This window comes from Rhinatrema bivittatum, chromosome 16 (assembly GCF_901001135.1).
Source record: "Rhinatrema bivittatum chromosome 16, aRhiBiv1.1, whole genome shotgun sequence".
Taxonomy (NCBI): domain Eukaryota; kingdom Metazoa; phylum Chordata; class Amphibia; order Gymnophiona; family Rhinatrematidae; genus Rhinatrema; species Rhinatrema bivittatum.
In genome coordinates, this window is record NC_042630.1 from 5,952,152 (window position 1) to 5,976,290 (window position 24,139).

General features: G+C 50.7%; 2 protein-coding genes across 10 annotated transcripts in view; both read left to right on the forward strand.

Annotated features, from left to right (window-relative positions):
- Positions 1 to 885: 885 nt before the first annotated feature.
- TM9SF1 (transmembrane 9 superfamily member 1) lies at positions 886 to 9,440 on the forward strand. Of its 2 annotated transcripts, none has more exons than XM_029581026.1 (6): positions 886 to 1,176; positions 3,790 to 4,144; positions 4,947 to 5,547; positions 6,045 to 6,230; positions 7,009 to 7,282; positions 7,527 to 9,440. In XM_029581026.1, the coding sequence occupies exons 2-6, from the start codon at positions 3,818 to 3,820 to the stop codon at positions 7,918 to 7,920; spliced, it is 1,782 nt and encodes a 593-aa protein (XP_029436886.1). In that variant the 5' UTR covers positions 886 to 1,176; positions 3,790 to 3,817; the 3' UTR covers positions 7,921 to 9,440. The 2 variants fall into 2 exon arrangements, with proteins under 2 accessions (XP_029436886.1, XP_029436885.1); XM_029581025.1 differs by having other exon boundaries at positions 3,795 to 4,144.
- A 2,700-nt stretch (positions 9,441 to 12,140) lies between these two features.
- Positions 12,141 to 24,139, forward strand: part of IPO4 (importin 4) — a 50,956-nt gene continuing 38,957 nt past the window's right edge. Inside the window, exons 1-15 of one of the 8 annotated variants that reach the window (XM_029581978.1) lie at positions 12,141 to 12,160; positions 15,146 to 15,234; positions 15,663 to 15,749; positions 16,347 to 16,426; positions 16,724 to 16,765; positions 20,375 to 20,504; positions 20,598 to 20,777; positions 21,038 to 21,103; positions 21,507 to 21,608; positions 21,945 to 22,028; positions 22,815 to 22,979; positions 23,113 to 23,166; positions 23,275 to 23,384; positions 23,507 to 23,615; positions 23,769 to 23,898. In XM_029581978.1, the coding sequence (XP_029437838.1) occupies positions 15,169 to 15,234; positions 15,663 to 15,749; positions 16,347 to 16,426; positions 16,724 to 16,765; positions 20,375 to 20,504; positions 20,598 to 20,777; positions 21,038 to 21,103; positions 21,507 to 21,608; positions 21,945 to 22,028; positions 22,815 to 22,979; positions 23,113 to 23,166; positions 23,275 to 23,384; positions 23,507 to 23,615; positions 23,769 to 23,898 (1,405 nt within the window). In that variant the 5' untranslated portion in view covers positions 12,141 to 12,160; positions 15,146 to 15,168. Of the gene's footprint in view, positions 12,161 to 12,206; positions 12,415 to 12,523; positions 12,630 to 12,657; positions 12,962 to 15,145; positions 15,235 to 15,662; positions 15,750 to 16,346; positions 16,427 to 16,723; positions 16,766 to 20,374; positions 20,505 to 20,597; positions 20,778 to 21,037; positions 21,104 to 21,506; positions 21,609 to 21,944; positions 22,029 to 22,814; positions 22,980 to 23,112; positions 23,167 to 23,274; positions 23,385 to 23,506; positions 23,616 to 23,768; positions 23,899 to 24,139 lie in introns of those variants that run through there. The other 7 variants (XM_029581975.1, XR_003853167.1, XM_029581972.1 and 4 more) reach the window with 7 other exon arrangements.

The window sequence follows — 24,139 nt, forward strand, 5'->3', positions numbered from 1 at the left end:
TCCCATGTTCTGCAGGAGAGGCTGCTGGGACTTGCAGTTCTGGAAAGGAATTCGCGAGTCTGCAGTAATACAGCCCATCACATAATACATCCATTGTTCTAATCTAGGTTACAGCAGTGAAAGCTTATCAGAGAATAAGAACAGCGAAGCCAAAAAAATGAAAAAGTGCAATGTGCTGACAGAGAGTTTCTCAATGTCCTAATTACAGCTGTATTGCAGACTGTAAGTAAACCCGTCATGAAGCAGGGAATTCTGGTACATGAAGTCCTTTGTCAGGTTGAAGCGTTCAGACTCCTTCACCATGACAGGAATGAACCTCACTCATAAGACAGGGGTATGTTTTATGTTGCAGATGCTCGAAATCTCTGAAATTCACTGCTAATACCCTTAATATTTGCATTGTGCCAAAGAGAGCTTCTGCTTGGTGTCCATAATGTAGGACAATGTGTACAGGCACCACCGTAAGAGCAAGGCCCGCATCAGCCTTTCATCGTCCGGCATGATCGGATACCACAGCCCAGCTTGAGCCTCAGGAGCAGGAAAGGGGCCAGGGCTTCAAGATTTACTATTAAAAATAAGTGTGTTTAAAGAGCACATGGCCCTGGCTTTATCTGTAATATTGTAGTTTATTATTTATACTTATTCATTGTTGGAATGCTTGGGGGACTTTTTTTTTTTTACATTCCTTTGTTTTGATGCTGTTTGTTCTTAAAGTATATCATATTTCCCTGTTAACTGCCTGTTATTTAATAAAGTTTTAGGGAAAAAAAAAGAGGTGGCGATCTGCGCACGCGCGCGAAGCGTCCGCCCCTGGCGTCCTCTTCTGTCCCAGTTGCTATTGACGCGACGTTGACGTGTGTCCCCCGCGAGTACGTCAGGGCCGAAGACGGAAGCGGAGATGGCTGGAGGGAGGGGATGGGGTCTTCGAGCGCCGTCGACGTGGCTTAGATGCCCTCGGCGAGCGCCTGAAGGACTCCCGCCCGGCGGCAGCGAGAAGCCGGTCCCGTCCGGCGCTGGCAGGATACAGGGGCCGGTTCCTCTCGCCGCTCGCCGGCTCCGGGCAGGCGCTTCTCCCGGGCAGCTCGCGACGTCATACGGACGGACCGCAGGGTGGGGCGGGTCTGCGGCTGCGCGGAGAGAAGCGGAACGGGTGATCCGGTAGCCGCTGACGTGACGGTGAGTGCGCGCGGGGGAGGGGGACAAGGGGATAGGATAGGGAAGAAGAGAGAATAGGGTGCAGGATGAGGGGCTGGTGTGGGAAGGAGGAGAGGGTCCGGGGCAGGTGGCAGCGCTGGGATAGAGAGGGGGAGAATGGGGGCCCGGGGTAGGAAGGAGGGAGGGAAGAATGAGGGGATGGGATGGAAAGAGATAGGGTGCAGAATGGGGAGGGGAGAGGAGATATAAGAAAGTAAGCCTCGCCATACTGGATCAGACTAAGGATCCATCAAGCCCAGTGTCCTGTTTGCAGCAGTGGCCAAGCCAGGTAACAAGTACCTGGCAGGAACCCAAGGAGTAGAGATTCCAAGCTGCTTATCCCAAAAATAAGCTGTGGATTGCTGCAACTCCAGCTTATTAATGGTTAATGGACTTTTCCTCCAGGAATTTGTCTAAATCTTTCTTAAATGCAGCTACATTAATAGCTTTCACCACATCCTCTGGCAGCAAATTCCAGGGATTACTTATACATTGAGTAAAATAATATTTTCTCTTATTAGTTTTAAATGTATTACCCAGTAACTTCATTGTATGTGCTCTGATCTTTGTACATTTTGAAAGAGTAAACAAACTGATTAATGTTTACTTGTTCCATTCCACTCATTATTTTATAGACCTCTGTCATATCTCCCCTCAGCCGTCTCTGCTCCAAGCTGAAGAGTCCTAACCTCTTTAGCCTTTCTTCATAGGGGAGCTGTTCCATCCCTTTTATCATCTTGGTCCCCCTTCTCTGTACCTTTTATAATTCTGCTATGTCTTTTTTGAGATGTGGTGACCAGAATTGCACACAATAAAGATGAGGTTGTACCATGGAGCGATACAGAGGCATTAGGATATTCTCTGTTCCTTTCCTAATAATTCTTGGCATTCTGTTTGGCCTCACTGCACACTGAGTGGAGGATTTCAACATATTATCGGCAATTGCCCCTAGACCCTTTTCTTGGTGGTGACTCCCAATTTGGAACCTTGCATTGTGTAGCTATAAGATTCAGTACAGATTCTTCAGGCATCCACTATTTGACTTTTCTCCATTGACAAAATTAATCATTTAGCCCTACTCTCTGTTTTCTATTGTTTAACCAGCTCTCAGTCCACAATAGAACATTGCCTTCTATCTCATGACTTTTTAATTTCCTCAAGAATCTCTCATGAGGTATTTTGTCAAATGTTTTCTGAAAAAAACAGATATGCATTAAACTCTTTTAAGCAAAGATAGTCCCCTGCCACAGAAGTTTACTGTATGTCCTGTATATGGTTATGTTTAATTTCATATTATTTTATATTACTTGTTTTATATTATCTATATTACTATATATCCTGCCCCAAACTTTGACAGGCACAGGAAATAAGTGATTTTAAATAATTTTTTTTTAAATCAACTGGCTCATTTATCCATGTTTATTCACGCCTTCAAAAAAATGTAACAGATGGGTGAGACAAGACTTCCTTTGACTAAATCCATATTGGCTTTGTCTCATTCAACTATATGTTCTGTATAATAGGTTCAACCATTTTTCCTGCATTGACATCAGGCTTACATGTCTATAGTTTCCTGAATCACTCCTGGACACCATTTAAAAAACTGGGCTTATGTTGGCCACCCTCCAGTCTTGGTGTACTGCAGCTGATTTTAATGATAGTTCATAGATTAGTAATTAGTAAGTCTGCAATTTTATTTTTTTCAATTCTTTCAGCATTCTGGAATGCATATTCCAGGTTCACAGAGATTTGTTTCAGTTCTTTTGAGTTGTCACCTTTAAATATCACTTCTGGCAAGGGTGTCTGCCTTACTTCTTTCTCAATAAAAGCTGAAGCAAAGAAATCACTTTATCTGCTTTGGCTTTGTCTTCCCTTAAAGCCCCTTTTTCCCCTTCATCATCTGATGATGTAACTGACTCCCTTCAGGCTTTTTGCTTTGAATTTGCCTGAACAAGTCTGTTAGTATAAGTTTTTACTTCCACAGCAGATTTATTTTCAGATTCTATCTTTGCCTTCTCTGCTGTGCATCTAACTTGCCAGTGCTTATGCTGTTTCCTGTTTTCTTCGTTCAGATCCCTTTTCCATTTTTTGAAGGATGATCTATTGCCTAGAATAGCCACTCTCACCGTATCGTTTTAACCATGCCAGTAGTTATTTTGCCTTCCTTCCACCTTTTTTAATGCATGGAATTCATCTGATCTGTGCTTCCGAGACGGTATTTTTAAACAATGCCCATGCTTGTCAACTTTTAACCTTTGCAGTAAAGAATGAGGGGAAGGGGAGAGGAGTTAGGGTGAAGGAGAACAGGAGAGGGATGGGAAGAGGAGATGGTGCATCTTCTGTGTAGGGAAATGGAGGAGAAGGGGGATGCGATAAAGCTTCGCAGGGGATTTTTATCTTCACGTGAAATCAGTTCCGAAGATTCAGGAAGGACGAGGGGCTGCATCACTGGAGCACCCCTGTGTGGGGTCAGGGTGCATGTCTCTGCAAACTTTAATGGAGCTAAATTTCTTCCTTTTCTTTTTTTTCTGCCCTTCTCCCTCTCTATCCTCCTCCTCTTCATCTCTCTTGCTATCAACCCTCTCCTCTCCCCAGTATAGATATCAGACCCTGGGTCCCAGTGATGGTCGCTGTGGTCGGTGTTCACCGCTTTTGCCTGTTATGGCTCGTCCTCTTTGCCAACATAGATCGATCAGCAGGTGACAGCCGCTACAAGACTGGGGACCAAGTAATGCTGTATGTGAACAAGGTGGGGCCATACCACAACCCCCAGGAGACATATCACTACTACCAGCTGCCAGTCTGCTCCCCAAAGGAGATCCGCCACAAGAGCCTCACTCTCGGGGAGGTGCTGGATGGGGACCGGATGGCAGAGTCCATGTACAAAATCCACTTCCGTCAGAACATGGACAACGTCCCGCTGTGTGAGATGAAACTTGATGCTAGCCAGGTGAGACTGTGTGAGGAAGGTGGGGTTGGGGAGTGGCAGGGACACACTTTTCAGGTGAGGAGAGGTAGTATGGGGAAAGCTGTTGGGGGAAATACGGGGAGGGTGGTGTATGGATAAATCATAGTATATCTGCTATGCTGGGAGTATTGTCAGTCCTCTACTTTAGTGCAGACCACCACTGAGGAAATGTATAGGGAGGGTATTTATTTATTTAAGGATTTTTATATACTGCGGCTTGTTAACAAACATCACCTCGGTTTACAAAGAACATAAATTAGCAACAAGCTTTACAATCCAAATTAATTATAGAATGAAACATAGTTAATAACAATAAAACTATAACTAATAAATTAAATTAAAATGACAATAAACTAAACAAGAATTCAGTAGTGGTGTAAAAGGACTGGAAGATCAAGTGTATCAGTACAGAATTAGCAGTTCAAATATTACAGATTGAGAATATAGAGCACAAGAATATGTCATTTCTTGAAAATTCAGAATTAATTGTCAGTTCATTACTATAATAGTAGGTATATTGAAAGGTGTGCTTAGTTTTACTGAAATAGTAACTGATTGTAAGGAAAAGATATTATTATATAAATGTCATATTAAAATATAAGAGACTGAATGGATAGATTTCACAAATTGTAGGCTTGTTTAAACAGCCATGTTTTTAAGTTCTGTTTACATTTCTTGTGGCATGGTTCTTGGCGTAGATCTGTGGGTAGTTTATTCCAAAGATTGATTCCTGCTATCAAGAATGGATACTGAGGGGGTCCTGATTTCTGCTCTCTCTCTCCAGGTGCAGATCCTGCGGCAGGCTATCGAGGAACTGTATTACTTTGAGTTTGTTCTGGACGAGATCCCTATCCGAGGCTTCCTTGGTTACATGGAGGAGAGTGGCTTCCTGCCCCACACTCACAAGGTGGGACTCTGGGCCCACCTGGACTTCAATGTGGACTACAGTGGTGACCGCATCATCTTTGCTAACGTGAGCGTGCAGGATGTCAAACCCTTTAGCTTGGACGATGCCCGGGAGACGCTCAGTCTGACCCACACCTACAGCGTGCGCTGGTTTGAGACCTCCGTGAGTTATGAGCGCCGCGGGGACCGCCTGCGCGATGCCAGCTTCTTCCCCAAGACCCTGGAGATCCACTGGCTTTCCATCATCAACTCGCTGGTGCTGGTTTTTCTTCTGACTGGCTTTGTGGTCATCATCCTGATGCGGGTGCTAAAGAGCGACCTTGCACGCTACAACCTGGACGAGGACGCTGGCGAGGACTTTGACCAGGGTGACAACGGCTGGAAGATCATCCACACCGATGTCTTCCGCTTCCCGCCTTACAAGAGCTTGCTCTGTGCTGTGCTGGGCGTGGGCACCCAGTTCCTTGCCCTGGGCACTGGTAAGGGCGCTGGGCGTGGTCACCCAGTTCCTCACCCTTCTCTGGGTTGTGAATTGCAAGAACATTTCCTGTGGGTGCAGTTGATGTTACCTGACCTAGCGCTGAATAACCTTGATCAGTCAAGAAGTCGCGGGCATGCAGTAACACCATCGGGTGCTCTCCATGTGTGCATGTTGCTTTTGGGTTGGGTTTTTTTAATGAGTAATCTCGAAAATAAGATCCAGTCATATTTCTGCATTGCTGGCGATCTCTGCCCTTACGAGAGGTGCAAGAGCAACCTCCGGAATCAGAATGACAGCATTCTCTTCCCGTGTAACGTATACATGGCACGTGTGTGAACTCCGCCAGTTAATGGGGTTACGTGCTATCCGTGCATTCCTCTGCTTCGCCGGGTTTAGGTAGCTGCAGATGTAACCTGCCGCTTTTTGACCCCGCCCCCTCCTTCTGTCCATTCGCCCTGGTTATTGAAAGTAATCTAGCTGTCTTCGCTCCCCCAGGTATCATCGCCATGGCCCTCCTGGGCATGTTTAATGTCCATCGTCATGGCGCTATAAACTCGGCTGCCATCCTGCTGTACGCGCTCACCTGCTGCATCTCTGGCTACGTATCCAGCAAGTTCTACCGCAAGATTGGAGGAGAGCGCTGGGCTTGGAACATCATTCTCACCACCAGTCTCTTCTCGGGTACGTGCACGGCCGGGGTGCGGGGAGAGTACAGACTCCCGTGGGGGGGGGAGCTGAGTCTGGTCTGTTTGCGCTGGGGGTCAGTCGGGGTAGCAGAGAAGACCTACGTGAGCCCATCTCCATAGCTCAAGCTTGCTTGACAAATGTCCTAATCAGGAAGACAACGAAAGCTGCGAGACGCTGATACAGAACGGTATTTCTGGGCTGCTCGGAGATACTGCAGTCAGGCTGTGTTACTACTCGCCACTCGACAGCTCAGTATTGTCTCTCTTAAGTTATGTTCGTCCTTTTAGTTAACTTATATTTAAAACTAATCGGAGAAAGTTCTTTTTTACTCAGTGCACAATTAAACTCTGGAATGTGTTGCCAGAGGATGTGGTTAGTGCAGTTAGTATAGCTGTGTTTAAAAAAGGATTGGATAAGTTCTTGGAGGAGAAGTCCATTACCTGCTATTAAGTTCACTTAGAGAATAGCCACTGCCATTAGCAATGGTAACATGGAACAGACTTAGTTTTTGGGTACTTGCCAGGTTCTTGTGGCCTGGATTGGCCTCTGTTGGAAACAGGATGCTGGGCTTGATGGACCCTTGGTCTGACCCAGTATGGCACGTTCTTATGTTCTGGCATTGTCTGGTATAGTTTGACCTGTGTTTCTGTACTGTTGGTTATGTGCTCTGATAATAACTTGTTAAACTGCTGTAATGTTTTGTGATCCGGATAAGAGCAGAACATTAAATGCTTGGAAAGAAAGAAATAAACGCAGCTGCGTCTCTTTGCAGCCCCCTTTTTCCTGACCTGGAGTGTGGTGAATTCAGTCCATTGGGCCAATGGCTCCACACAGGCTTTGCCTGCCACCACCATCCTTCTGCTCCTCACCGTGTGGCTTGTGGTTGGCTTCCCTCTCACGGTCATCGGTGGCATCTTCGGCAAGAACAGCGCTGGCAGTTTTGATGCTCCCTGCCGGACCAAGAACATTGCTCGAGAGATCCCGCGCCAGCCCTGGTACAAGTCCACCCTGGTGCACATGACCATTGGAGGCTTCCTTCCCTTCAGGTAATGAGCGTCACTTATCCATTTCATTACAGCTTTGATGCAGTCCAATGTTTTGTCATTGACTCTCTGTGTGTGACCCTGGGGGAGTCACTTTATCTCCCTGTGCCTCGGCTCGGTCCCTGACTCTCTGCAGATCACATGCATACACATTCATGCTTTCTTTCCCCAAACCTTTTGCATTTGCTCTGCGAATAATCTTCTTTGTCCCTGCCCTTTCTTCCCCCCTTCCTGCCTTTCTCCGCAGTGCCATCTCCGTGGAGCTGTACTACATCTTCGCCACGGTGTGGGGCCGGGAGCAGTATACACTCTACGGGATCCTCTTCCTGGTCTTCGCCATCCTGCTGAGCGTCGGAGCCTGCATCTCGGTGGCGCTGACCTACTTTCAGCTCTCGGGAGAGGACTACCGCTGGTGGTGGCGCTCCGTTCTCAGCACCGGCTCCACGGGGGCCTTCATCTTCCTGTACTCCGTCTTCTACTACTCTCGCCGCTCCAACATGTCGGGGGCCGTGCAGACCGTGGAGTTTTTTGGCTACTCCTTCCTCACCGCTTACGTCTTCTTTCTTATGCTGGGCACAGTCTCTTTTGCTGCCTCGCTCAAATTTATCCGTTACATCTACGTGAACTTGAAGATGGACTGAAGCTGCTGCAGCCGCCCGTCAACTCTTTCCTCCCCTCTATGGCAGGGACTCCGAGAAACTCTGGCTCACTTTCTACCACGGTGGGAGGGAACAGAGGCAGACTCTTTCCTGGAGCAATCATTGACTTTAATGTGCTGGAGGAGCCCAAGGCATGTCTCATTCCTCGGGTAGGGTGATAGGAGGGAGCAGGGTCTTTAAGGTTGGGCATTTTTCAGGTAGCATAGTGGGATAACAAATGAGCCACCCCCCTCAATGTTAGCTTAGCAATCCTTGCAGAAGCCGAGTGCTGCAGGGAGCTTGCAAGTGAGACGAGCAGCGATGGAAGAGGAATGGCTGCAGGGTGGAGGGCTGCATGCATGACGAGATTATCCTAATCTAGGATGGGGGAGAGTTTCTGTACCCTTGAGATTCTCTTCTTCCCTTTCTCTTCCTGCACTTTCTCCTTAACGGAAGTATGAAAAGGCTGGAGGTAAGTGCATGTGTTTCACAATCTCTCCTTTTTTGGTGGTTGAGTATGTGCAAGGAGCTGCTCTCTAGGACTTAAATGGTTGTGTGCACATTTGTGCAAGGAGCTCTCTAGAACATTTGGTTGCGTGCGTGGCGCTCTCCTCTAGAGCGTTTGGCGGTTGCGAGCGTGTGCGTGGAGCTCTCCTCTAGAGCGTTTGGCGGTTGCGAGCGTGTGCGTGGAGCTCTCCTCTAGAGCGTTTGGCGGTTGCGAGCATGCGCGAGGCGCTCTCCTCTAGAATGTGTCGGTTGCGAGCATGCGCGAGGCGCTCTCCTCTAGAATGTGTCGGTTGCGTGCGAGGAGCTCTCCTCTAGAACGCTTGGCGGTTGCGTGCGCGAGGAGCTCTCCTCTAGAGCGCTTGGCGGTTGCGTGCGCGAGGAGCTCTCCTCTAGAGCGTTTGGCGGTTGCGAGCATGCGCGAGGCGCTCTCCTCTAGAGCGCTTGGCGGTTGCGAGCATGCGCGAGGCGCTCTCCTCTAGAGCGCTTGGCGGTTGCGTGTGCGTGCAAGGCACCTTTCTTTTTCAGGCAGCTCTGCGTATGGAGGTACTTTGCCATGCATACACGTGGGTGCTGCTACTCCAAGGCCGGGCTCATTTACACCCACCTAAGTGTACACGCCTGTTGTGTTGCCTGTAAATTCCTTGCTCTTTTTTTGTGAGGAGGGAGGAACAGCCTTCGCCTCCTGCATCCTAAATGCCAATTCGGTCCATTTCTGTTCAATGACGTCTGGTGCCTCATTTGCAGTTTTTTTTTTCCCCTTAAATTGTTTTTAGCACTCGAACTTTGTGGAGAGGGGTCGCCATCAGGAGGGTTTATACAGGAACTTATACAAATAACTTTAAATAGATTATAAATACAATGTAATGAATATATATATATTTGTGGACTTTCAGATTGAATTTTTTTTTCTTTTTGTTTTCTGCTTTTTGGAATTTCTTGAATTGACCTCTCCTCCCCCCTTGCTTCCTTTTTACAGTTCTTGATGACTCTTTTTGTAATAAAAGTCAGAAAATGAAGAGCGAGTGGTGTAGTTTTATTGGCCTGGGAGGGAGACCTCATCCGTGGGTCACGGAAGGGCTGGGAATTCATGAGAGCAGAAAGTTGGGTGCTGTTCCCTCTTTGTGCCAATGGCCATAGGTTGAGCCCCCAGCAGAGGTCAAACTTCTTTCTCCTGAGAATGAGGCAAGCAGCAATAGCCTTAAGGAGGTGATATTACCCCGGGCATGCGAGGCTGGCAGCTGCTTGAAGAAAGCAGAGCTCCCTGGGAGAAGTAAAGCTCTGATTCCTGTTAGCGGCCGGAAGTGACAGTGCATGAGGCTTCTCCACCGCCTCTGCTGCACAGACCTAGCCCGCCAGGTTTTCCGGATACCCACAGTGAATAGGCACTGCTTTCACTGTAGACAGATCTCTCACCTGATTATTGATTGCATTATGTCCTGAAAATCTGACTGGGTTGAGAACTTCTGCTGCGGATAGACAGACCCACAGCGGTGCTAGCTTTTTAGCTGCCCTGTGCAAACAATTACTGTGCTGGCCCTTCCCGTTCATTCATTCTCTATCCTGGGCCTAAAAACTGACACCATCTCCCCCCCCCCCTCCCCCTCCCCAAACCCGTGGTTGGTGCAAGGGTATTAAGTGCCCGAGGCGAACCTCCTAGCCTTGCACAACCACACGCACACACAATTCTACACACACAGCTAAAGAGTTATGCATTTATATTTAAATGAAAAATTACAGTATTCTGAGGTAAAAATCATTCTATTTACATGCACTGCTGTGATGCCAACCAGAAATCCCTGCACTTGGAAGCCATATGCTATTAGGCCTATTGTGATGTGGGCTTGATCTTCTGAAAGTCTTAATACACTTCCTATTAGGAGAATGCCTCACCTCAGTCACACATGCAGAACATAAACAGACCCTCATCCAATACAGAATAGAGCAACCATGAAGTAGAAATACAAACTGCAGACAAAAACTGAACTGGAAACCGCAAGAACCCAGACACTGAAAAAAACAGAACCATCACCATTCCTCAAACAAAATCAATAAATAAATACATAATCATAATACTAAAAACATACTAATAGTTATAAAAAAAAAGCTGATGAATAAAAGAGCAAATAATTAAAAACTCATACAAGTTTTTTTAAATGCCCCAAACACCCATAAAATATTTCATAAGGGCATATAACACCTGAAAAATAAAACAAACAGATTTAAAACATTCACACTCTTCATATGTGGGAACTTTTGATTTCCAATCACTCTGGGATTGTGGTGGAGAAGTAGGAGTGGGATGCACAAACTTTCTCCTCTCTTATATATACCCACAGGCATCTTCAGCTCTTCTTTGGTTAGGATCTACCAGCAGCCCCAGGTCCTCATTTTCATTTCAGCTGGTGGTAGGTTGGTATCCACCTGCAGTCCCTTTTTTCTCTCTCTAACCACCCCCCAGCTCCCATTTACACCTACACATGCCAGGCAGACTCCCATTCTCTCACACACATCTGCTCATCCCAGGAAGGCTCTCATGCATGTAGGTACACACACACAACCCTATCCCAGGAAGGCTCCCATTTACACACACACGCAACCCAGGCAGGCTCTCATTCACTCACACCCCCAACCCAGGCAGCCTCCCCTTTCACTCTCACACACATGCTGAACAGGCAGTCAGGGTCCATGGGTCATTCCTCCTCTGCTGCTGCAGTCAGCCTGTTTCTTTTATGGAGAAAAGCCATTCTGCAGCTCCTCTTCCTGTGCTGGCCCCAAGGTAATTCAACATTCGTGGTGTTAGCACTTCTTATCTCACAAGAATACAGAAAGTTCTAGCTCCGCAAGTGTTGAATACGGTGGGGCCAACACCAGCGAAGCTGAAGGACGGGCTTCCTCTCTTGTGGTTTCCTGCTTTTGCCCCTACTGGGCTCGGGTCCACCACCAGAGACTTCTTTCTTCTGCTGCCAGTGGGATCGGGTCCACTGGTGCCACCACAGGCTTCTGCTTCTTCGGCCGCTGGTGGGATCAGCTCCACAAACATCCTTCTACTGGCGGTGGGATTGGGTCCACCAGCGGCAGCATAGGCCTGTCCCTGCTCCCAATGCCGCCACACCGGGTGTACCGCCCTTTGCAATTGCACGCTCTGCACACCAGGTAGCGCCGGGCCCGGACAAACGCTGAATGTACACCATAGAGAGAAGGAGGCCGAAGGAGCAGTAAAACTGCATAAATCTGGCCAGTGCTATGCAAGCAAGAGATTAAAAGTTACTAAGAAAACAGGGGTCTTAAACTCTGGTCCTCGAAGACTGCAAACCAGTTGGGTTTTAAGGGTATCCCAAATTAATTTAAACATTTCTACCGTGGCAAATCCAGGGTCCTGAGTGGTTTATAGAGAAACATCCATAATATAAGTTAACACAATACAAAAATATTGCATAGGATTGATTTACATAGCGTTGAGGTAGGATGCATGCGAATAGTCATTAGGGATCTCCTAAAACCCCGAATGGTTTCCAGCCCGCGGGGATCAGAGGTGGCGCCCCCTGCTTTCCAATGAATGGGCCACCTTTGTAGAGCGCCTGAGAGCGTCCGGCTTCTTCTATAAAGCCATGAGCGCGAAGGGGTCGCCGAGTCAAGCATGGAGGGAGTCCGTCTGCAGCTGGGGCCACGTCTCCGGACATCTTGAACTTAGGCCAGGCCCCTAACGCGCGAAGTCGCTTCCGCGTGATTTCCACAGGTGCATAAAGCCGGGCGTTATGGGCGCAGCTGGTCAGGGGAGGCGGGGTGGCCCAAGTCCCCTTTTGACCCCTCTCTCCCGGCAGTTTGGCGGCCAGCCCCGTCCTGATGCGTCAGGGGTCCTGGGGCACCGACTCCACTGGAGCTAACATCAGGCCCGGATTTTATCGGGGACTACAAATCCCAGCATGCTCTGGGGGTAGCAGTTAAAAAAAAACAATCCCCGGGACTGGCCAAGAAGTCTCCGTCCTGGACGTGGGTAGCTTGGCAGCCCTGCTGTGAGGGCCGGGGGGAGGTTGATCCAGGCCTGGGACGTTCTCCTCGGAGCGAGGAAAGGGGGGCAGGACCGCGCCGGCTCGGCTTTCCCTCGCGGTGCATGCTGGGACGCGTAGGCCCCGTCGCCTAGGAAACGGGGCCTGCAGTTCCACGCGGGCTGGGGGGGTAAAGGCCCGGGGCCGGACGGTAACGCGGTGTGTGTGTCTGTGTCTGTCTGGGCGTGCGGGTCTCTCTCTGTGCCGGGGCCCCGGCCAGGCTGGGCTTTGCACCCCCTGCAGCGAGGCCCGGGCGGGGACGGAGCCGCACGCCTGTGAGCTCCTCCCTCCAGCAGATGGGGATCTGCAGTGTCGGCCGGCGGCGGCGGGGGCGGGCTGGCTCTCTCCGGCTCTCGGTCTCTCTCTCTCTCTCTGCTTCTCCATGTGGAGAGAGGTGACTGCAGCGCCCAGCCTGCCCTGCCCTCTCTGACAGCTTCTTCAGACTCTGTGTGTGTCCCTGCTGGATCTCAGCCTCTCCTCTGCGTGTAACTGTGTGTGTCTGTCTCTTAGACAGCCTCAGCTGTGTGTGTCTCTGCTGGGTCTCAGCCTCTTCTCTGTCTGTGTCTCTCTCAGACAGCCTCAACTGTGTGTGTCCCTCTCTGACAGCCTCAGCTGTGTGTGTGTCTCTCTCTCTGACAGCCTCAGCTGTGTGTGTCTCTGCTGGGTCTCAGCTTCTCCTCTGTCTGTGTCTCTCTCAGACAGCCTCAACTGTGTGTGTCCCTCTCTGACAGCCTCAGCTGTGTGTGTGTCTCTCTCTTTCTGACAGCCTCAGCTGTGTGTGTCTCTCTCTCTCTCTCTGACAGCCTCAGCTGTGTGTGTGTGTGTGTCTCTCTCTCTCTGACAGCCTCAGCTGTGTGTGTGTGTCTCTGCTGGGTCTCAGCCTCTTCTCTGTCTGTGTCTCTCTCAGACAGCCTCAACTGTGTGTCCCCCTCTCTGACAGCCTCAGCTGTGTGTGTGTCTCTCTCTCTCTGACAGCCTCAGCTGTGTGTGTGTGTGTGTGTCTCTGCTGGGTCTCAACCTCTCCTCTGTCTGTGTCTCTCTGACAGCCTCAGCTGTGTGTGTCTCTCTCTTTCTGACAGCCTCAGCTGTGTGTGTGTGTGTGTGTGTCTCTGCTGGGTCTCAACCTCTCCTCTGTCTGTGTCTCTCTGACAGCCTCAGCTGTGTGTGTCTCTCTCTTTCTGACAGCCTCAGCTGTGTGTGTGTGTGTCTCTCTCTCTCTCTCTGACAGCCTCAGCTGTGTGTCTCTCGCTCTCAGACAGCCTCAGCTGTGTCTGTCTCTGCTAGCTCTCAGCCTCTCCTCTTTGTGTAACTGTGTGTCTCTCTCTTTCAGACAACCTTAGGTTGTGTGTGTCTCTGCCTTTCCTCTGTGTGTAACTGTGTGTGTGTCTCTCTCTCTGGCAGCTTCTTCTTCAGACTCTGTGTGTGTGTCTGCTGGTTCTCAGCCTCTCCTCTGTCTGTGTGTGTGTGTGTGTCTCTCTCTCTCTCTCTCTCTGGCAGCTTCTTCAGATTCTGTGTGTGTCTGCTGGATCTCAGCCTCTCCTCTGTCTGTGTGTGTGTCTCTCTCTCTGGCAACTTCTTCAGACTATGTGTGTGTCTCTGCTGGATCTCAGCCTCTCCTCTGTATGTAACTCTGGGTGTGTGTGTCTCTCTCTGACAGCCTCAGCTGTGTGTGTGTGTGTCTGCTGGGTCTCAGCCTCTCCTCTGTGTGTGTGTGTGTGTCTCTCTCTCTCGCTCTCTCTCTCTGATAGCCTCAGCTCTGTCTGTATGTGTCTCTGCTGGGTCTTAGCCTCTCCTCTGTGTGTAACTTTGTCTCTCTCTTACACAGCAGAGGCTGTGTATGTCTCTCTCTGCTGGGTCTCAGCCTCTCCTTTGTGTGTAATTGTGTGTGTGTGTGTATGTGTCTTTCTCAGACAGCCTCAGCTGTGTGTGTGTGTCTGCTGGGTCTCGGCCTCTCCTTTGTGTGTAATTGTGTGTATGTGTCTTTCTCAGACAGCCTCAGCTTTGTTTTTATGTCTCTGCTAGGTCTCAGCCTTTCCTGTGTGTGTAACTGTTTCTCTCTCCCAGACAGCCTCTCCTCACTGTCTGTCTCTCCTGGGGCTCATCCTTAACTGTGTGTGTGTCTTCCTCAGCTGTGTGTCTCTCTCTGCTGGGGCTCAGACTGTGTGTGTGTGTGTGTGTCTGTCGAGATTCAGTGTCTCCTGACCCCTGCATGTGTGTCTGTCATGGCTCAGCCTGGCACGCACTCTCTCCATCACATATGTACTCACATGCGCCCCCGCACCCCCCCCCCCCCCCAATACTTACACACAGACTACCATATTAATATAAATTTCACATGTATTTATACAAATGTTTTCACCTGTGTGCTTCTTACACGCAGTGTTGATAAATAGATAAATTTGTAAATATATTTGCTCATCTACCTTTCTCACACCCATGTTTATATATCTGTATCTATATAGGTATAGGATATACAGATATGTTTGCGGGTGACAGTCCAGGGCCTGGCCTGTCTCTTGCCCTTTAATTCACCACTGTCTCTCTTGTCAGGGATGGTCTCGGCGCTCTGTCAGGCCTCTCTCTGTGGTTATATTTATTCCTTTCCGCCCCTACCTCTTCAGTCTCTTGGTGATTGCATATGCATTTATATATGTTTCTCTCTCCGTGTCCCTCAGTCTGTCCGGCTCCCCTCCGCGCTATGGCGCACATTCTGGAGGCTATCCTCACCAACCTACTGCAGCCGGACAATGCTGTCATACAGCAGGTACCTCACCAGGGGGCAGCAGGGTGGGGAAGAGGGTAGCAGATGCTCTGCCAGAGGGCAACAGCGTGAGGGAAGGGGCAACAGGGCCTGGGCATTGCGGTGTTAGAGCAAGTACCCCATCAGAAGGGGATGCTGTTATACAACAGGTACCCCAACAGGGGCAATGGGGTGAAGGAGGCAACAGGGAGCAAGCGATGCTCCACTGAGGGTGGCAGGTGACATTGTATAACAGGGAGGGGACACTGTCATAAACCAGGTAAAACCCACCTAGAGGCAAAGGTGGGAAGGAGAGAAACCATCACAGCACAAGTGCTTGAAGAGTTGGGATTATCTCAATGGAAGGAGGATTTCCATGGGGAGAGGGGAACACCAGCCTTGAATGCCCCGAATTACCATGGTATTCCCCCCCCCCCCTCCTGTGTACCTAGGCCACGGCACAGCTGAAGGAGGCATTTAAAGACCCTGCGGTGCTCGCTGTAATGTGTGAGGTACTCACCACCTCATCAAATCCTCAGGTAAGGTGAATGAGAAGCCCCACAGCAGCCACTGGTGTATCTCCCAGTGCTGGAAATTCGGCCTTTGTGGGGGTGTCTGTGCGTGAGGAAGAGAGAGAGCTCTATGTCAATATGAATGGATTTAGTGGTGACTATATTTTTGAGAAGGGGAGAGGTCCCTGTATCCCTATGAGTGGGTTGGGTGGCAGTCCATGTGTATGAGGAGGAGATGAGCCTTGTATCCCTATGAGTGGGTTGGGTGGCGGTCCCTGTATCCCTATGAGAGGGTTGGGTGGCGTCCCTGTGTATGAGGAGGAGATGAGCCTTGATCCCTATGAGTGGGTTGGGTGGCAGTCCCTGCGTATGAGGAGGGGATGAGGCTTGTATCCCTATGAGTGGGTTGGGTGGCGGTCCCTGTATCCCTATGAGTGGGTTGGGTGGCAGTCCCTGTGGGTGAGGAGGAGATGAGCCTGGTTATCCCTGTGAGTGGGTTGAGGTGATCCCTGTGGGTGAGGAGGGCAGGATTCCCATGTACCCTTTTGAATGGACTTTGTCGTCCCTTCTCAGCAACACCTCCGTTCCTGCTTGCCTCTCAGCATCTCTCGTGTTTCCTTTCAGATCCGGCAGTTTGCTGCGGTGCTGGTGAGGAGGCGTTTGACCAAGCACTGGGCACAAGTGAACACTGCACTCCGAGAGAAGTGAGTGAGGGCTTCTCTTCTATGCTCCCCTCTCCTGGCCTTCATCCACTATCTCCCCCCCCCCCCCACCCCCCCCGACGACTCCTGTAACCTGAGGAGGTAGGGCTGGCATGAGATGCTTGGCAGGGAACACATTCCCAGGCCTCGCTCCTGCACTGATTCCTCTCTCCTTCTGTAGTGCCCAGCAGTAAGCTATCCCCTTCCTCGCTTCGGGGTGAGGGTGCAGGGCCAGGGGCTGCCATGTCCATGGTTTCACTGGACCAGTAATGTACACATTTCTCTCTTTTTGTGTTTCAGCCTGAAATCTCTGGTGTTGGATGCCATACAGAGGGAGCCAGAGTGAGTGTGTGGCGTGGGGGAGGACGGAGGGGGGGGGGGGGGGGGGGGGGGGGTATTGACAGATGCCTCTTACGGAGCCTTGCAAGGGTTTTTACACCCTTGTACGTTTTTTCTCATTTTGCTCTCTACAAAACACAAATCAAAATGCATTAAAGTAGGAATTCCTTTTATTGATATAATGGTTCTATATCAATGCATGATGTGACCGCACCTTGAGTATTGTGTGCATTTCTGGTCGCCCCTCTCAGAAAAGACAGAGGAGCTAGAAAAGGTACAGAGAAGGGAGACAAAAATGATAAAGGGGAGGGAATGACTTCCTTATGAGAAAAGGCTAAATAGTTTAGGGCTCATCAGCTTGGAGAAGAGAGGTCTGAATGGAGGTATGATGCACATCTATAAAATCACGAGGGTAAACATGCTTTTATAGTACAAAGACTAGAGAGCATGAAATGAAGTTACTAGGTGATACGTTTAAGACAAATAGAAGAAAACATTTTTTTACTCAACACATAATTAAAGTCTGGAATTCATTGCCGGAGGATGTGGTGAAAGCTGTTATTGTAGCTGGGTTAAAAGTTTGTACAAGTTCCTGAAGGAAAAGTCCATAAACCATTATTAAGGTGGAGTAGGGGAAATCCACTACTTATCCCTGGGGGTAAGCAGCATGGAATCTGTTACTCTTCTAGGATCCTGCCAGGTACTTGTGGCCTGGATTGGCCACTGTTGGAAACAGAATACTGGGCCTGATGGACCCTTGGTCTGAGCCAGCATGGCAAAACATGTTCTTCCGTAAACAGGGAATGGTTATTTACTCTTTCCCTGTATGTACCTGGATCAGTTCAGACTCCTGGATTTTGCCTCCTGTCCAGCAGATGGAAACAGAGAAAGTTTCTCAGGCACTGCCCCTTAACTTGGTGTGCCACCTGCACCTCCTCAGTATTTCTCTGTCTCTAGCGGATGGAGGTGGTGCAAAACCTGCGGTTCTCATCCAAGCTAAAAAAAAAGACTTTCAGCTTTTTTGGAGTCTCCCAGGGGGGGTAGTGAGGTTCTAGTGGGACCCTCCTCCCTGGTCGTAGGCATTTGGACACGCAGGGGTTGGGAGCACCGAACTTTGCTCCTGAGTCTGCTGGCAGGGTGACAGCTGGTGGTCCAGCTCCCTCCCCCCTTCTGCGCTCCTTTACTACAGCCTCTGCCAGCATCTTCAGGGAAGTATTCTCTTCTTTTCTCTTCTCTGGGACACTTTTGAATTGTTGGTACTTCCTAAGGTGAACACGACTGTGCTCTGCGGTCACTAAGAAGACCACCATCCCTGTGGCTGGATCAACAGCGCTGAAGGACATGCAGGACAGGAAGTTGGAAATTCATCTCAAGAATCTGCAGAGTCTGCGTTGGGCGTTCGTGCTGCTGTGTACAGTAGCTTCGTGCAGAGGGCCAGTTTACGCTGGGTTCAGCAGTTGCAGGTCATGAGATCACTATTGCTGTCTGGAGGCAGCAGCAGCCTATGTGGCGGATGCCCTGTGTGACCGCATCAGAATGTCTTCAAGAGTTGTCTGTGGTTTTGGCCAGAAGGCTCCTTTTGGTTAAGGAATTGGTCGGCAGATGTGTGGTCTAAGTCTGGGTTGGGAGCTTTACCCTTCAAGGGAAAACTTCTGTTTGGTGACGAGTTAGAGGAGCTTGTGAAGTGATTCAGGGAGACCAGAGGACAAGCCCAAAGGTAACAGAGGTTTCTTTGCGGGGTGGCCCCGGTTTCGAACGAACAGTCTGTTTCATTCTGATAGGACCTTGGCAGGGGCTCAGAGGCAAAATGCCGGGAGGCAGCAATCCTGGAACCAGCCCTTTCGAGGGAGCAGAAAGCCAGATAGAGAGGGTCTCGGCCAGGGCTCTGGTGAAGGCAAGTCCACCCAATGAAGTGACGCCGGTCCATTCCTCCTTTCCTCCTGTTGGAGGGCGACTGACTATCAATTACAAGGAGTGGACCAAAATCACGTCAGACCGGTGGGTCCTCAGCATGATAAGAGATGGCTACGGGTTAGAATTCTCTCGTCTGCTACGGGACTTGCTCAAGGGGCCTCCTTGCACTTTGGTCTGCAAGAGAAGGGTAGTTCAAGAAACCATGGATCGGTTAGAAGCGCTGAGAGCCATATTCCTATGGGGAAGCAAGGGATGGGGAGATAGTCCACATATTTCGTGGTCCTGAAAAAGGAAGGGTCCTTCCGTCCAGTCTTGGATTTTAAAAGATGAATGTCGCTCTCATGGTTCCTCGTTTTTGGATGGAAATGCTGAGGTCCATGATTGCAGCAGTGCGCAAGGGAGAGTTCCTGGCGTCTCTAGACTTGACTGAAGCTTATCTGCATATTCTGATCCATCCGGATTCCCAGAGGTTTCTCTGCTTCATGATCCTAGGCAAGCATTTCCAATTTTGTGCTCTTCTGTTCATCTTGGCAAGAGAACGACAGAAGTTCATCAAGGTGTGATGGTGGTTGTGGCAGCGGCACACAGAAAAAAGAACATCTTGGTTCATTTGAGCAAAATCAGAAGCCCTTGCTGTTCAGGCAGTGGCTCAGGTCACTGGGGTGGGTGATGAATCTGGCGAAGAGTCCTTCAGGTTCTGGAGTTCTTGGGGGCACGCTTCAACACCAGGGCAAGGGTCTTCCTTACCGAAGATCATATACGCAAGTTGCAGAGTCAGGTCCGCAGTTTGTTGCGGGCTCACTCAGTTCGGTCTCGGGCGACTTCTTGGGCCGAGTACCAGCTGGTGTCGCCACAAGAAATTTGTCAGGCAGCTGCTTGGAAGGCACTACACACTTTCGCCAGACACTATCGTTTGGATGTCCAAGACCCAGAGTCCATGGGCCTTGGTGAGAGGGTTGTTCGAGCAGGACTCTCCACGTCGCACCCAGTGTAGGGGAGCTTGGGTACATCCCAGGAGTCCGGACTGATCCGGGTATGAACAGGAAAGGAAAATTTGGTTCTTACCTGCTAACTTTTGTTCCAAGAATACCAGGAGTCCAGCCCTGGTGTGGAGGGAGAGTCCGCTCGTATTTCTGATATGATTCGGTTAGTATACAGGCTGCAGAGCTGCTTAAGTTTGCAGGTTTGTTCTCCTGGCTTGGAGTTTTCTAAGCGAGCAGTTTTCTGGTGGTGTTTTAACCTCTTTTCCCCTTGCTCGTTTGTAAAAAGTTATTTGTGTTTAAAGTTGTTACAGGGATAATCTTGGCTTGGGTCAATACTGAGGGACTGCAGGTGGCACCCCGGGTTATATGCCAGTGCTAGTGAAACTTTCTCTGTCTCCATCTGCTGGCAGGGAGGCATAAACCCAGGAGTCTGGACCGATCCGTGGTATTCCCGGAACGAAAATTAGCAGGTAAGAACCAGTTTTCCTTAGTTTGATTTGTTTGACCACCACTGCACACTGAGCTGGGAATTCCAAAGTATTGTCCACAACACCTCCATGATCCTTTTCCTAATACAGAAATATTGCAAAAGTAATTAAGAGTAAAACAAACCCCCTAAATGCTCTTCCCCTGTCTTCTCCTGTATCTCCCGCTACTGAACAAACACATCCCCAAGAGAGCTGATGCAGGGCAGGCATTGTATCCCTCTCTGCAGGCACAAGGTGCGCCATGCTGTGGCCCAGCTCGCCGCTGTGGTCCTGAAGAACGAGACTCTGCAGAGATGGCCCCAGCTCTTCCACTTCCTGCAGCAGACGTCCCGCAGCGCTGTCCCTGAGCAGAGACAGGTAAGGAAGGGGAGAGGAGCGTGTGGGCATTGTGTTGGCTCTCTCTTCCTTCCTGGCCACGTAACGCTTTCCGTCCCCCATCTCTCCCTGCAGGTGGGCCTCTTGCTCCTCAGCACCGTGGTGGAAGCCAGTACCGAGGCCTTCCAGCCCCACTTCCGAGACCTGCTGCGGCTTTTCCACCATACGCTGATGGATCGTGGCGACAAGACCGTGCTTTTGTACTCCATCCAGACCATCACCGTCATGGCCTCCTACATGGGCTCGGACGAGACGGTAAGGCAGTGCCTCCACCCCACCTTCCACTGCTCCCCAGGCCTGTGAGAGTTTCTCCGGGATCCTTGGCTCCCTTGCCACCCATTCCCATGAGGGTCTATGATGGAGTCTCGCCCCTTTTCCCTTTTTGCTTCTCCTTCTGCTTTTAAGGGGGTCTGTGACGGGGTCTCGCAGGGTCCCTTGCTGCGTTCCCTCCCTCGGAGACCCCCACGTGGGCTCTTCGTGGAACTTGGAATCTCAGTCTCCTCTTCTTATTGCAGAATCTCATGCGATCCCTGATCCCGAAGATCATCGCGGCCATTAGAGAGTTAATTAGACTGGACGAGGTGAGGGTCCCGCCGAACGCACCCATCTCCCCCTCCCCCGTGTCTCTGCTTGTATGAGTGTAACGTGGGCGCTCTGGGCACATGCGGTGAATTCTCAGGGTGCGCAGACTTGCATCTCGGTGCCGGGCCTTACAATGAAGACTGAGTCGTGGTCTGGACCGACAGCGGACGTGTGCGGCCTCCCCCACCCTGCAAGCTGTGGGTCGGGCCCGACGCCTAAGCGGAGCACTGCATCTTGGCGCGCGGGCCGGGGTCAGACGCCCGATGAGCTGGCAGTGACTCTGGGTACCCGGCCTGCTTTTTACCTCTCTGACCTTTAAGCTGGACGACTGGGCACGTGAACAGTGGCCGCTGCGTGAGTCCCCCCCAGCTTTCTGGCTCTTACTGCCCGTCTCACCCGCAGGTGCAGGCCAGCGAGGCGATGGAGGTCTTTGATGAGCTGATGGAGAGCGAGCTGTCCATCATCGTCCAGCATCTCTCCGAAGTTGTTCACTTCTGCCTGGAGGTGAGAGCGGCAGAGGAGTTGGCAGCTGAAGAGTTGCCTCTACCTCTTTCTCCCTCCCCTGCCAGGGGATGGGATGGGGGGGGGAGTAGGGATTGGTGATGCTTTGCTTTGGGGCCATAAATGATCTCCTGCTCTGACCGGGGGGATTGAACACGGACTGATAATTGTTTGCAGTTTAATATAACGGGGGGGAGGGGTTTCCTATGTTTGTGATGTTATCATTGAAAGGAGGTTTGTCACAAATTGTTACGAGAGGAGGGAGGGGCTTGATTTCATGCCAAAATAGTGTGACCTCATTTACAGATTGCCCCCCCCCCCTCTGGTTCCTTTGCACAGATTTCATCAAACCGGGAGCTGGGGGACAACCTGCGGGTGAAAGCTCTGTCCTGTATCAGCTTCCTGATCAAACTCAAAAGCAAGGTGAGGGGGTTGGGAGGGGGATTACTGGTTTGGTTTTCGTTGGCTTTCCCCTTCCCCACAGAGTGATGGAGGAGAGCCTCCTATATCCCCTCTTGCTGTTTCTAACCACTCGCCTCCCTGCGGAAGATCGGGGAGGTCACTAGTCTGTTCTTCAGGGCGGTGACTTGGCTTAGTCTGTCCTTCACACCTTCTCCATCTCTCTGTGACGCCCTCCCTCCCTGCAGAGGATAGTGGAGTGATGGTCTGGGTTTTGGGCACAGAGGATAGTCGGGGTATCTGGCTCTCTCTCTCTCTCTCTCTCTCATGGCCGTCTCTCATGGCCGTCTCTCTCTCGCTCTCTCTCTCATGGCCGTCTCTCTCTCGCTCTATCTCTCATGGCCCTCTCTCTCATGGCCCTCTCTCTCATGGCCCTCTCTCTCTCTCATGGCCCTCTCTCTCATGGCCCTCTCCTCTCTCATGGCCCTCTCTCTCTCTCATGGCCCTCTCTCTCTCTCTCTCTCATGGCCCTCTCTCTCTCTCTCTCTTCTCATGGCCCTCTCTCTCTCGCTCTCTCTCTCTCTCTCTCTCTCATGGCCCTCTCTCTCTCATGGCCCCTCTCTCTCTCATGGCCCTCTCTCTCTCTCTCTCTCATGGCCCTCTCTCTCTCGCTCTCTCTCTCTCTCTCTCTCTCTCCTCTCTCTCATGGCTCTCTCTCTCTCTCTCTCTCATGGCCCTCTCTCTCTCTCTCTCTCTCTCATGGCTCTCTCTCTCTCTCTCTCTCATGGCCCTCTCTCTTCTGCACGGCAGGCAATAATGAAGCAGAAGCTGTTGGCTCCCATCCTGAACATCCTCTTCCCCATCATGAGCGCGGAGCCCCCCCTGGGGGAGATGGATCCCGAGGATAACGAGGAGGAAGACTCTGACATAGAGGATGATGCTGAGGTCCAAACGCCCAAACATTTCTCTGTCCAGGTAAAAGAGGAAGTGACTCTCTGCCGCTGTCTGCCCGTCCCTCGGCCTTTTCCTGGGGATGATCCTCCCTCTCTCTTGCTCTTCCTGGGCACGGCCTCTCACATGGCTCTTTTTCTCTTTCGCTGTGTCTCAGGTTGTTGACATGTTGGCCCTTCACCTTCCACCAGAGAAGCTCTTCCCTCAGCTGGTGAGTATTCTGCTGCCCCTGAGTTGCACTCGGCACGCGGAGCCATCCCCCAGCACTCTGAGTGGCCTTGGCCTTTCCTGACGTCCCTTCCCGTCTCTCTCGCCACAGACCCCGCTGATGGAGCCGGCGCTGCTCAGCATGAACCCGTATCAGCGTAAGGCCGGGCTGATGTGTCTGGCGGTGCTGTCTGAGGGCTGTGCGGACCACATCCGGCATAAGTACGTGTAACCAGAGCACGACAGGAGAGGGCTGTAGGCCAGTGACTGCACACCACCATGTACACACCAGCTTTTGTCTCGTTCTGTCTGTCTTATGGTTTTTCCTGGTCTCTCTCTCTCAGGCATCTCCAGCCCATGCTGCAGATCGTATGTCAGGCCCTGGGGGATGAAAGTCAGGTTGTCAGGAACGCTGCACTCTTTGCCCTGGGACAATTCTCAGAGAATCTGCAGGTAACGGTGCGATTTTTCACCCCCAGCACCCTCCACCTTTCCCTCCTCGTACCTTCCATACGTCGCCCTTCCCCCGCGAGCTCCCATCTCTATCCCCCCCCACACACCCTCTCACCTGCTGTCCCCCTCTAATTTCTCTCTCTCTCCCTGAAGCCCGATATTAGTAACTTCTCGGAGGAGATCATGCCGCTCCTGCTGACTTACTTCTCCAGCCTGGAACCGTCCCACGTAGGGCACCTGGAGAAAGCCTATTATGCGCTGGAGAACTTCGTAGAAAACATGGGTAAGTCTGGCCCCCAGGGGCTGGGTCCTGACTCGTTCTGGGAGGGATAGGGGACAGGCGCTGGGTCTCAGCAAAGCTCCTGATGCTGTCTCGTGTAAGAGCCTGGGAGCGGGACTGGAGTCTGGCAATAGAAAGTGGTAATAAATGGAATTAAGGGCGACCAGTGGAGTGCCTCGGAGATGGGTTGTGGGGGCCTGTTTTTGTGGATTATATTGCAGAGAGGTTAGAAGGAAACGTTTTA

What these genes read in the sequence shown, in the direction of transcription:
- TM9SF1 (XM_029581026.1), top strand. Translation starts at nt 3,818, where the DNA reads ATGGTCGCTGTGGTCGGTGTTCACCGCTTTTGCCTGTTATGGCTCGTC. An exon ending in GTTCCTTGCCCTGGGCACTG is followed by an intron (nt 5,548 to 6,044) that starts GTAAGGGCGCTG and finishes TCGCTCCCCCAG; the next exon opens with GTATCATCGCCATGGCCCTC. An exon ending in CACCACCAGTCTCTTCTCGG is followed by an intron (nt 6,231 to 7,008) that starts GTACGTGCACGG and finishes GTCTCTTTGCAG; the next exon opens with CCCCCTTTTTCCTGACCTGG.